This window comes from Rhineura floridana, chromosome 3 (assembly GCF_030035675.1).
Source record: "Rhineura floridana isolate rRhiFlo1 chromosome 3, rRhiFlo1.hap2, whole genome shotgun sequence".
In the NCBI taxonomy this organism is placed as follows: Eukaryota; Metazoa; Chordata; class Lepidosauria; order Squamata; family Rhineuridae; genus Rhineura; species Rhineura floridana.
In genome coordinates this window covers 211,515,998-211,529,456 of record NC_084482.1, presented here as the reverse complement: position 1 = coordinate 211,529,456, position 13,459 = coordinate 211,515,998, and the positions used below count along the sequence as shown (strand labels likewise).

The 13,459-nt window shown below is 45.0% G+C and overlaps 2 protein-coding genes across 2 annotated transcripts in view; both read left to right on the top strand.

Annotated features, from left to right (window-relative positions):
* LOC133381454 (uncharacterized) overlaps positions 1–13,459 on the top strand; it is an 86,846-nt gene that overhangs the window by 60,657 nt on the left and 12,730 nt on the right. The window lies entirely within an intron of this gene.
* On the top strand, positions 2,188–12,305 carry LOC133381408 (zinc finger protein 420-like). Its single transcript, XM_061620494.1, has 6 exons — positions 2,188–2,591; positions 2,677–3,260; positions 3,622–3,703; positions 4,396–4,478; positions 4,728–4,854; positions 9,814–12,305. The coding sequence occupies exons 2-6, from the start codon at positions 2,844–2,846 to the stop codon at positions 12,303–12,305; spliced, it is 3,201 nt and encodes a 1,066-aa protein (XP_061476478.1). The 5' UTR covers positions 2,188–2,591; positions 2,677–2,843.

Genomic DNA, 13,459 nt, shown 5'->3' with positions numbered 1-13,459 from the left:
AAGAAATGGTAATCTTTCAACTTCTAGACCTTTTCAACTTTGAGTTCAATATGGAACCTTTTTACACTTTGGGTCTTGCTAGTGCTTATATATTGATGGCTAGGTGTTTGGCATTGCGCGGCTCAGTGTACAAAGTAAGCAGATGGGTTTCAAGTTCCCGCCCTCCTCTTAATTCCCATTCACAGGACCTCCATTGCATCCCATTGAGATTTCAGGACAAGGTCATCCCTCAATACAAGGCATGCTGTATAGTGTCTCAGGCTTTCAGAGCATCAGTTTAGACTTTATAGCAAAGCCGTACGCTGGGCAGGAGTCTCTTGCACTCCAGTGGAGGCGTTTTTTCTTTCTGTTAAACTGAGTTTAACCTTCTCTAACTGACAAAAGTAGCTGAACTGACTTGGCTTTCCGGTTCCATTCATCTTCCAGATACAGCAACATATATCATCACATCTTCCCTTCTCACGCAAGCCAAACCAGTTTGGGAGCCTTGTCTGCCAGCCTCCCCATATTTCTATGATCTATATATTTGTCTTGAACCCCCAGGAGGGTCCAAACCCCCAGGAAGGAGCCACAGCTCAGTGGGTAGAGCAGCTGCTTTGCATGCAGAAGGTCCCAGGTTCAATCTCCAAGGACAGACTCCGTGCCTGAAACGCTGGAGAGCTGCTGCCAGTCAGTGCAGATCCCACTGAGCTAGATCGACCCCCATGCTCTGACTCAGTACAGGGCAGGAGCTCCGTGTCTTCCTCCTTGCTGCGCAACGCCTCTTTCCTTCTTGGCTCCCGCTCTGAGAGATCATCAGGAGGCTTGACTTCGTGAGGGTTAAAATAAACGAAAGCAGATTCCTAGAAAGGAAAGAGGAGGAGGTGCGGGAGGCTTCAAAGAAAATGCGGCTCCTCTCCCTCTGACGTCACTTCCTGCCGGGCTCTTCCGTTGGAGGAAAGTGGCTCCCTGGTCAAGAGCGCAGTTGGATTCGTCATTAAACGCCAGAAGCAGCAGCAGTGCTGCAGCGTCGGTGGCGCCTTCTGGGGTCTGGTAAGCCCCTTGTCCCTGCTGTGCATTTGGGCGAAGGGGAGTCCCAGGGCCTAGGGGAGGAGCTGCAGGGCGGGGGAGCAAGGAGGGGGCGGGAGACCCCAGATTGGAGCCCCACCCGGTGAAGGCAGAGGAGCGGCTGGAGAGCCCACGACAACAAGGGAGACCCTCACCCCGTAAGGAGGTGGCCTCTGTTCTGCGACCCTTCAGGATCCCCCGTCAGAACATCCCCCATAATAACAGATAGACAAAGGGAATAGAACAGAAGAAAAAAGATAGGCAGAGCCTTGGTACAATGAGTGGAAAGTGGAGCTTCCATATTTAGAAGCAGTATACCAGGCTTAGTGTGTTAAATGGCCTCAGTTTGATGGCTAGACAGGAAGGGAATCGGGGGGGGGGGCGCTGTATCCCTCAGAGCAAAAGCTCCTCTGTTCAAAGTCCCTTTCATTCTCACTTGGTGGTAAATACTCAAGCCCTGCATGGGTGGCCCCCTCTGAAATCTTGTGAGCATCCTCTGCCTTTACACATTTGGTGGAAAGGTTTTCACAGAGCAGGGCGCACAGGAGGCCTGTTCAGCAGATCCATCCAAATCAGGGAGGAGAGCTACCTCTCCCTCCCCAGCAAGGCCAGGGCACCACTTTGAATTAAGGGGCAATTGAAAGTATGCCTATCAATGCCCCCGTTATTCACACACTGACTGGTGTTATCACACATGTGCCCATCCAGGCAAGTAACCCCTGGGATACAGAAGGGACCTTTAAGTGTGAATAGAAAGTGCTACTGAAAATTGGCAATCTTTTCATGAAAGGAATCAAACTCGGAAGACCCCGACTGAAAGTGAACAACCGTGTTTTATTAAAAGGGTAAATAGGTGAAGAGAGCCTACAGGACAGGGCAGCCCCCACCCGCATCCATATCCCATCACTCAATGCCTGCTGAGGTGAAGGTAAAATCAGTTCTTCCTTAATTTATGATGACAATCCCAAAAATGTAGGTTCATTGCTTTCTTCCACCACATTATACTCAAAGATCTTTCCATTTCCTTATCACAACCAGGTCATAAACTCCAGGAACTGCAGCGTTCCAATTTAATTTAATATGCAACAATATAGCTCACGTTTAACTCTGAAGGGGGACAGTTCTAAAGATAAGCAAATCTATCAAGAGATGAAAGGAATAACGTATTTCATTCACAATTAAACCAAAATTCTGTATTCCAGGTGAGGCTTGTAAAAGTTCAGAGATAAGTTAGGGAGTATAGGATCTTATATTGAATTAGACAATTGTCCCATCTAGCTCAGTATTGTCCGCACTGACTGGCAGCGTCTCTCCAGGATTACAGGCAGGTAGTCTTTCCCAGCCCTACCTGGAGATTCAAAGTGGGACGTTGTGTGTACAAAGCAGCTGCTCTACCACTGAGCTACAGCCTGTCTTCTGAAAGGGTCTCCCCTTTAGCTTGTTTTTAATTAAGAATAAGATGGTAATGAGGATGATGCTGGTTCCTGGGGCCCTTTGGAGCTGCTATCAGAGATCTGTCAACCATCCAGACACCCATCTTCAAAGTAAGACGTAGGCTCCATCACTGGGTTTTTATCAAAGGTTATATGGTAGAAACAATAATCCTCACATTTGACTATTCTTACCCAGCATCTTTCCTGCTCTGCAAGCCTTCGGCCTGGGCATAGTGATCCCTGTATGGCTTCGCTCATAGAATAAGTGGACCTGCTCCTTCTGAACGTGGCCTCAGAAGGCAGAAAACTATTCCCAGAAGCAGAGAAGGGATGAGGACCCCGTGAAAGGCCAAGAGATCAAAGATGGAACAGCAAGACCCATCTACCCCTGAAGCAGGACTTGGCCCTGATGCCATCAAGACTGAGACCCATGCGGAGGAATGCCTAGGGGAAAATGTGCAGAAGATCTTGGGGAAGAATCCCCTCAGCTCAGATGTGCAGCGCCAGCAGTTCCGGTGTTTCCGCTACCAGGCAGCTGAGGGGCCCCGAGAGGCTTGCAGCCAACTCCACCTTCTTTGCCGTGAATGGTTGAAGCCAGAGCGACACTCAAAGAACCAGATCGTGGACAAGGTGATCCTGGAGCAGTTCCTAGCTGTCCTGCCCCCAGAGATGGAGAGCTGGGTGAGGGAATGTGGGGCCGAGACCAGTTCCCAGGCAGTGGCCCTGGCAGAAGGTCTCCTGCTGAACGTGGCAGAGGACGAGAAGCAGGCAGAGCGGCAGGTAAGATGGCTGTCCCTGGTCTAGATGAAGCCTTCCAGATGTTGTTGAAGTAAAAGTCCTATAATCGCTGGCCATTCATGGTATTGTCTGGGGCTGATGTGAATTGGAGTCTGGTCCCATCTGAAGGGCACCACGTTGGCTACCCCGATATCAAGTATCTCTAAGGGTTTTGCATCTATCCTTCCTTTCTATATCAAATGTTTATTTATTTATTTATAAAATAAATTAATTAAATAAATAAATAAAGGTTTTGCATCTATCCTTCCTTTCTATATGAAACATTCCTGTGGTATTGCCTCTGTCACTCCTTTTTTAATTCTGCTCCCCATTATATGACTTGAGTTCTTATTATGCTTTTCAGGAAAAGGGTCTCTGTGGAGAAACAGGAATGGATTTCCCTGAGGCAGAGAGGACTCCATTGGACCCCAGGCAGAGGCCGCTGGGTAAAGATGAATGGGGCGTGTTTCCGTTTGGTCTGTCTCTGTTGATTTTGCCTGCGAGAACCAGTGTGATGTTGTGGTTAAGGTTTTGGACTACGACCTGGGAGACTAGGGTTCAAATCCCCACACAGCCATGAAGCTCACTGGGTGACCTTGGGCCAGTCGCTGCCTCTCAGCCCCAGAGGAAGGCAATCGTAACCCCCGTCTGAATACAGCTTACCATAAAAACCCTATTCATAGGGTCACCATAAGTCAGAATCGACTTGAAGGCAGTACAGTGGTTAAGGTGTTGGACTACGACCTGGGAGAGCAGGGTTCAGTCACTGCCCCTAAGTCCCAGAGGAAGTCAATGGTAAACCCTTTCTGAATACCGCTTACTATGAAAACCCTAAACACCATAAGTCAGGATCAACTTGAATTTCCATTTTCCACTCTTGTCTCCAGCCTTTTCCACTGCTCAGAAATGCTCCTACTTACATCATAAATTTTTACGTGGGAACCATCACTTTGATTTCTGGCTTAGAGCTCAAATGAGGAGAGATGTTTTATCACACAACTGAAACATAAATTGTGCATAAATACCTGAAACTCACTCAGCTGAGAAGAACCCTTGTGCAGTTATACCTCTATGGTTAAATCTCTGACAATAGCATACGGTATACTAGTGGCTTTTGGGCCCATTTTCTTTCTCACAGGGGATGGAATCATGTCGGCAAGACCTGCTAAATCATCTCCCCTTTCTGGTGGAGGAGAAGCTGTTGCTGTCGCCCCAGATCAGGTAGGGGAAAGACTCAGAAGTGGGAAAGGCAGGGGGCAGCCTGGGTGCCTCTCTGTCCCTGGGTCTGAATGAATTTTCCTCCTCTTTGCGTCTCCCAAAGCCACCTCAACAAAAGCTGTGAATGCCATTTAAGAAGGTTTCTGTCCTTAGAACAATGACCAGCCACCTCACCTTAACTACGTTTCCCACATAGGTAGGAGATAATCTTTATGCTTGCTATGATGACAAATTGAATTATATTTCTTTTAGGATCCAGTGTCTTTGGAGGATGTGGCTGTGCAGTTCACGGGAGAGGAGTGGGCTTTGCTGAATCCTGACCAGAGAGCTCTGCATAGCGAAGTCATGGAGGGGATTTGTGGGACTCTGTCCTGTCTCGGTAAGGCAGGTTCCGTTGTAATTTGTTATGTGCCTTCAAGTCGATTATGACTTATGGCAACCCTATGAATCAACAACCTTCAGTAGCATCTGTTATAAACCACCCTGTTCAGATCTTCCTTTATGCAATCAATCCATCTATTGTTTGGCCTTCCTCTTTTTCTATTCCCTGCTGTTTTCCCCAGCATTATTGTCTTTTCTAGTGAATCATATCTTCTCCTTATGTGTCCAAAGTATGATATCCTCAGTTTCATCATTTTAGCTTCTAGTGATAGTTCTGGTTTAATTGTCTTTTCGCTGTCCAGGGTATTGGTCGTAATACCTGTTTTCAAATTCCATATTTCTACATTTAATGCACCCGAATATTCTGATGTACTGCCACCTATTTCAACAGGGATTCTTAATCTTCTGCAGATAACTTGAATGGACAGCCATCTATTCTCTCTGAACAGATCTCTAGTTATGCCCTTCTAAAACAATGGTCCAATTAGCTGGAATTTTTCACTAAAATGTTTCCCCAAGTGCTATAACACAGCATAGCTGAGCTCCATTTGAGTTTCTAATATGGCCTACGAGGTGCAACATTTGGCATTCTGGGCTTTGGGGAGACACATCCAAAGCTTTCCTCCTAGTTTATCCTTTTTCCTAGACCTGGAGCAGAGTGGTGGCAGTGCATTATATGATGTGGGGGAGAGGAGGACCGTTTTAAGACTGGGGTAGCCATCATGGCGTGCTCCACAGATTCCTGGACTCTCACTCCCATAAGCGGTGACCATTGTCCACGCTGACTGGGGCTGATGAGAATGGGATTCCAACAAACTCTGGAGAGCACCACGTTGTTATAGGGAAAGGGACTCAGACGGTAAGAAAAGCCTTCCCTATCATAGAATCATAGAATAGTAGAGTTGGAAGGGACCTACAAGGCCATCGAGTCCAACCCCCTGCTCAATGCAGGAATCCAAATCAAAGCATTTCCGACAGATGGCTGTCCAGCTGCCTCTTGAATGCCTCCAGTGTCGGAGAACCCACTACTTCTCTAGGTCATTGGTTCCATTGTCGTATGGCTCTAACAGTTAGGAATTTTTTCCTGATGTTCAGTCTTAATCTGGCTTCCTGCAACTTGAGCCCATTCCGTGTCCTGCACTCTCCAAGAAGAGATCTTGGCCCTCCTCTGTGTGACAATCTTTCATGTACTTGAAGAGTGCTATCATATCTCCCTTCAGTCTTCTCTTCTCCAGGCTAAACATGCCCAGTTCTTTCAGCCTCTCCTCATAGGGCTTGGTTTCCAGTCTCCTGATCATCTTTGTTGCCCTCCTCTGAACCTATTCCAGTTTGTCTGCATCCTTCTTGGTGCGGAGACTAGAACTGGACGCAGTACTCAGGATGAGGCCTAACCAGTGCTGAATAGAGGGGAAGTAATACTTCACGCAATTTGGAAACTATATTTCTCTTAATGCAGCCTACTACAGCATTTGCCTTTTTTGCAGCTACATCACACTGTTGGCTCATATTCAGCTTGTGATCAACCACAATTCCAAGATCTTTCTCACATGTCGTATTGCTGAGCCAGTCTTATAACTGTGCATTTGGTTTCTTTTTCCTAAGTGTAGAACTTTGCATTTATCCCTGTTGAATTTCATTCTGATGTTTTCAGCCCAATGCTCCAGCCTATCAAGGCCTCTTTGAATTTTGTTTCTGTCTTCCACAGTATTAGCTATGCCCCCCAATTTTTTATCAGCTGCAAATTTGATAAGCATGCTCTGTACCTCCTCATCCAAGTCGATAATAAAAATGTTGAAGAGCACTGGACCCAGGACCGAGCTCCCACTTGTTACTTCTGCCCAGTTTGAGAAGGCACCACTGATAAGCACTCTTTGGGTATGATTCTGGAGCCAACTGTTGATCCACCTGATAGTTGTTCCATCCAGCCCACATTTAGCTATCTTGCTAATCAGAATGTCATGGGGCACTTTGTCAAAAGCTTTGCTGAAGTCGAGATATATTATGTTCACAGCATTCCCACAGTCCACAAGGGAAGTTACCTAATCAAAAAACAAGATAAGATTAGTTTGGCAGGATTTGTCTTTCATAAATCCATGTTGTCTCGTAGTAATCACTGCATTGTTTTCAAGGTGCTTACAGATTGACTGCTTTATAATCTGCTCCAGAGTTTTTCCAGGGATTGATGTTAGGTTGACTGGTCTATAGTTCCCCGATTCCTCCTTTTTGAAGACAGGGACTACATTAGTTCTCCTTCAGTCATCGGGCAGTTCACCAGTCCTCCATGATTTCACAAAGATAATAGACAATCATTCCGAGAGTTCTTCAGGCAGTTCCTTCAATACTCTAGAATGCAGTTTATCGGGCCCTGCCAATTTGAACTCGTTGAAAGTGATTAGGTATTCCTTGACCGTTTGTCTATCAATCTCAAGCTCCAATCCTGCCCCTTCCACTTCATGTTTCCTGGGAGGGTCATAGACCCTTTTCTGGGAGAAGACTGAGCCAAAGTAGGAATTGAGCACTTCTGCCTTTTCTTTGTTATCTGTTATCATTTTGCCATCCTCATTGAGTTGCTGTGACACCATTTCTTTTCTCTGTCTTTTACTACGGACGTACCTGAAGAAAGCTTTTTTGTTGCTTTTAGCATCCCTCGCTAACCTCAGCTCATTCTCAGCTTTAGCCTTCCTGACGCCATCTCTGCAATTCCGTTGTACCTGCCTGTACTCTTCCTTTGTGGCCTGGCCTTCTTTCCACTTCCTGTATGTGTCCTTTTTTCTTTTCAGGTCATCTCTAAGCTTCTTGTGAAGCCACATTGGCTTCTTCTGCTGTTTTCCCCCTTTTTTCCTTGTTGGAATTGCTTGCCATTGAGCTTTTAGAATTTCCTTTTTTAGAAACTCCCACCCATCATAGACTCCTTTTCTCATAAGGGTCGCTTGCCATGGAACCGTACTTACAATTGTTCTGAGTTTATGAAAATCAGCTTTCCTGAAGTCCAGGGTGCGTGTATGGCTACTCTCAGCTTTTGCTTCTGTTAAAATCAAGAATTCAAATATGGTGTGGTCACTTCCCCCCGGTGTTCCCGTAACTGCCACTTTATCCACCAAATCATCTCTATTGTCTAGAATCGAGTCCAGGATAGCCAATCCTCTGGTTGCTTCCTCCACTTTCTGTAGGAGAAAGTTATATCCAACACAAGTCAGAATTTTCTTTGAGGGACTGTGTTTGGCAGAGTTTGTCTCCCAACAGATATCGGGATAATTGAAGTCCCCCATTACTACTACATCATGCCTCCTCGAAACACTGGCAATTTGCTTTGCAAAAGTTACATTCTCGTCTTCTCCTTGATTGGGTGGTCGGTAGTAGACTCCAAGCACCACATTCCTTTCATTACTTGCCCCATTAATTTTAATCCAGATACTATCGGTGGAGCTATCAAGCTCATCTTCCTGTATTTCTGTGCAGGGATATATATTTTTAATATATAGTGAGACTCCACCTCCCTTTTTATTCCTTCTGTCTTTTTGAACTAGTTATATCCTTCAATTGCTATAGTCCAGTCATGGGAGTCATCCCACCAAGTTTCAGTTACACCTATCAAGTTGTAATTACCCTCCTGTATTAAGAGTTCAAGTTCGTCCTGCTTGTTTCCCATGCTCTGCGCATTAGTATACAGACATCAAAGACCATGTGATTTATGGCTTGGCTTCCTTACTACGTTTTTCTGAGGATTGTTACTGGGCCCTATTATAGCCGATCTCTCTGTTCCCGTTACCGTGCACAAGCCTTCGTCAGTCGTTACCACCAAGATTACATCTCCCTCCCCCTTATGATTCAGTTTAAAGCCCTCCAGGCTGTGGCGAAACACATTCCTCCCAGTCCTTGTGAGATGCAACCCATCACTTGCCAGCAGTCCATCTTCCAGGAAGCGTAGCTCATGGTCCCAGAATCCAAATCTCTCACGTCGGCACCACCTTCATAGCCATTCATTCACACGTTTTTATTTCCCTTTCTACTCCTCTGCTATGTACTGGAAGGATGGATGAAAAAACTATCTGAGCCCCAAAGTCCTTGAGTTTCCTTCCCAGAGCTTCAAAGTCTGACATGATTTCTTCATAGCTCCGTTCATCTCCCTGTATTTCTGTGCAGGGATATATATTTTTAACATATAGCGCGAGTCCACTTCCCTTTTTATTCCTTCTGTTCTTTTTGAAAAAGACAATTTGTCTATTTTTATTGATTTAAAACATGTACATCATCTTATTCTGAACAAAAATTCACATGGAGTATAAAAAATGGTTAGAGATCTATACAAGATGCTAGAATCACAACATAATCAAAACAGCAGTACACGAATCAGCACAAAGAAACTTTAAGAGTCACAAGAAATACAAATATAGATGAGAACAATGTTAGAATCCCAGAGGTCTGACTCAGCAGCCCTGCCATAGTCATTGGCCAACTAATCCAGGAGTATTTGCTCTTACTGGCATCACGTTTGAGGGCTTTTTCTGAGGTCCTTTAACTGCTGAAGTGGGGGATTCACCTTGGGACCTTCTCCTTGCAATAGACTTTCTCTGCCACTGAAGGATGGAGCCTCCCCTTTTCATTCTCTCACTTCACTTGCTCCAGAGTTCAGAAGAGAATATCTGCAGTTGCTTTATTTACCTTGTCAACTTTGTAGGCTAGGCCGAATGAGAGTGATTGGCCCAGGACCACCCAATGGGATTAACCTCTGACTGGGAGCTGAACCCAGATCACCGTGGTCCAAATCTGACAGTCTGTATCACTCCAATTGTCAGTGAATGCCAGACAACAGAGACTGTTCAACCTGGAGTAAGATCCGTCTCCCATCTAAGTCCTGTCAATTCTTCCTTTATCACAAAAGTTATTTGGGATTGTTCAGTGATTTGAGGATCCATTTCTTCCCTCATGCTCTTATCAGTTTCTCTCTTCCTTGCAGAAGGTGATGAATGGAAAGCCAAGAGGAAGGGAGAACTATGTGGGAAAGAGAGATGGAAAAGAGACAGATCTGAAAAGAGGGAAGAGCAGAGAAGGAAACCTGAAGCAGAAGAGAAAAGGAGGAATAAATCTTGCGCTTCTCAGGGTAGTGGCTACCATAAAACTGCCATCCGAGAAAAATCAGATCAAAGAAGGAAAAGAAATAAATATTTTCATTGTTCGAAAAGTCTGAATTCTAAAAGAAAGTGTAAAAAAGCCCACTACAAAAACCAGAAAAGGGAGAAAGCATATCAATGTTTGGAATGTGAAAGGAGGTTTAGCTGCAAGGCAAGTCTCATTTTGCATCAAAGAATGCACACCGGTGAGAAACCATATAAGTGCTTAGAATGTGGAAAGAGCTTCAGTTGGAAAAACAAACTCGCTGCCCACCAAAGAATTCACACCAGGGAGAATGCATATAAGTGCTTAGAATGTGGAAAGAGCTTCCGTCAGAAGACACATCTGTCTTTTCATCAAAGTATTCACACTGGGGAGAAACCGTATAAGTGCTCAGAATGTGGAAAGAGCTTCCGTCAGAAGACACATCTGACTTGCCATCAAAGAATTCACACTGGGGAGAAACCATATAAGTGCTTAGAATGTGGAAAGAGCTTCAATAGGAAAAACCAACTCACTGCCCATCAAAGAATTCACACTGGAGAGAAACCATATAAGTGCTTAGAATGTGGAAAGAGCTTCAGTAGGAAACAGCAACTCACTGCCCATCAAAGTATTCACACTGGGGAGAAACCACATAGATGTCTGGAATGTGGAAAGTGCTTTACTAGAAATTCCTCTCTCACTTTGCATCAAAGAATTCACACTGGGGAGAAACCATATAAGTGCTTAGAATGTGGAAAGAGCTTCAGTAGGAAAAACCAACTCACTTCCCATCAAAGTATTCACACTGGGGAGAAACCATATAAGTGCTTAGAATGTGGAAAGAGCTTCCATCAGAAGATACATCTGACTTTTCATCAAACTATTCACACTGGGGAGAAACCGTATAAATGCTTGGAATGTGGAAAGAGCTTCATCTGCAAAGAGCAACTCACTCCCCATCAAAGAATTCATACTGGAGAGAAAGCATATAAGTGCTTAGAATGTGGAAAGAGCTTCAGTAGGAAACAGAAACTCACTGACCATCAAAGTATTCACACTGGGGAGAAGCCATATAAGTGCTTAGAATGTGGAAAAAGCTTCCACCAGAAGATAAATCTGACTTCCCATCAAAGAATTCACACTGGGGAGAAACCACATAGATGCCTGGAATGTGGAAAGTGCTTTACTAGAAATTCCTCTCTCACTTTGCATCAAAGAATTCACACTGGGGAGAAACCATATAAGTGCTTAGAATGTGGAAAGAGCTTCAGTAGGAAAAACCAACTCACTTCCCATCAAAGTATTCACACTGGGGAGAAACCGTATAAATGCTTGGAATGTGGAAAGAGCTTCAGTTGCAAAGAGCAACTCACTCCCCATCAAAGAATTCACACCGGAGAGAAAGCATATAAGTGCTTAGAATGTGGAAAGAGCTTCAGTAGGAAACAGAAACTCACTGACCATCAAAGTATTCACACTGGAGAGAAGCCATATAAGTGCTTAGAATGTGGAAAAAGCTTCCACCAGAAGATAAATCTGACTTCCCATCAAAGAACTCACACTGGGGAGAAACCATATAAGTGCTTAGAATGTGGAAAGCGCTTCAGTTGGAAAAACATACTTGCTGCCCACCAAAGAATTCACACCGGGGAGAAACCATATAAGTGCTTAGAATGTGGAAAGAGCTTCCGCAGGAAACAAGCACTCACTGCCCATCAAAGAATTCACACTGGGGAGAAACCATATAAGTGCTTAGAATGTGGAAAGAGCTTCAGTAGGAAACAGCAACTCACTGCCCATCAAAGTATTCACACTGGGGAGAAACCATATAAGTGCTTAGAATGTGGAAAGAGCTTCAGTTGGAAAAACATACTTGCTGCCCACCAAAGAATTCACACTGGGGAGAAACCATATAAGTGCTTAGAATGTGGAAAGAGCTTCAGTAGGAAACAGCAACTCACTGCCCATCAAAGTGTTCACACTGGGGAGAAGCCATATAAGTGCTTAGAATGTGAAAAGAGCTTCAGTAGGAAACAGCAACTCACTGCCCATCAAAGTATTCACACTGGGGAGAAACCATATAAGTGCTTAGAATGTGGAAAGAGCTTCCACCAGAAGATAAATCTGACTTCCCATCAAAGAACTCACACTGGGGAGAAACCATATAAGTGCTTAGAATGTGGAAAGAGCTTCAGTTGGAAACAGCAACTCACTGACCATCAAAGTATTCACACTAGGAAGAAACCATATAAGTGCTTAGAATGTGGAAAGAGCTTCAGTAGGAAACAGAAACTCACTGACCATCAAAGTATTCACATTGGGGAGAAACCATATAAGTGCTTAGAATGTTGAAAGAACTTCAGTAGGAAACAGCAACTCACTGCCCATCAAAGTATTCACACTGGGGAGAAGCCATATGAATGCCTGGAATGTGGAAAAGGCTTTACTAGAAATTCCTCTCTCACTTTGCATCAAAGAATTCACACAAGGGAGAAACCATAGAACTGCTTGGAACATGGAAAGAGCTTCAGAAGTAGCTTAAGTCTTTAATGTCATGAAAGATTTCAGAAATGGGGAAATCATATTATGAGTGTAGAACAGGGGGTTGCTGACCTGTTGCCTGTGAGTGTTTTGGAGGCCTGCAAAGCCCTTCAGTGGCACCCCAGCAAATTGCCAAGTCTTTATAATACATGCTATTTATTCATCTCTTGCACACTATAACTAATAAAATGTAGTCAGTGACCTTATTATGGAAACAGAAAAATAGGGATACATATCAGCATGAAAGAAGTTGCTGGAAATCCAATTAACATCAATGTATAAGACTGTGAAGGCACATCTTAGTTAAAACAGGTTACAATAGTTGAAGGCCCTTTTTGTGTGTGGGGGTGTATGGTGTGAGTGTGTGTTGTGGGGGGTTGCATCATGTGCCTGGGAGAGAGGAGTCAAAGTCGACTTGGAAGATTTGAGGTGGCCCCAATTAGTGTAGTGACGGGTAGAGGGAGATATGACGCTGTGTGGAGGACTTGCCAGGTGAGGGGAACTCGGCCCAGGCAGTTAACGGCTGTGCTGGGTTCCGGTCCTCCACACACCCACAGGTTTGTTGGTTGCCCTATCAGCCAGCTCTCCGATCTCCGGATGCTGCTCTTAAATGCCAGATCGGTACATAATCAGAGCTCTCTCATCCACGATTTAATTGTGGATGAGGCAGCTGATCTGGCATGTATAACTGGGACCTGGGTGGGTGAGCAGGGAGGAGTTAGTCTCTCCCAGCTGTGCCCACCGGGGTACTTGGTTCAGCATCAGGGTAGATCTGAGGGCCGGGGAGGGGGGGTTGCTGTGGTCTATAGGAGTTCCATCTCTCTCTCCAAGCACCATGTCCATGCATCTACTGGTCTGGAGTATTTGCACCTTGTGTTGGATCAGGGGGACAGAGTGGGGATTCTGTTGGTGTACCGCCCACCCTGCTGCCCAACAGACTCCCTAACTGATCTGACGGAGGTGGT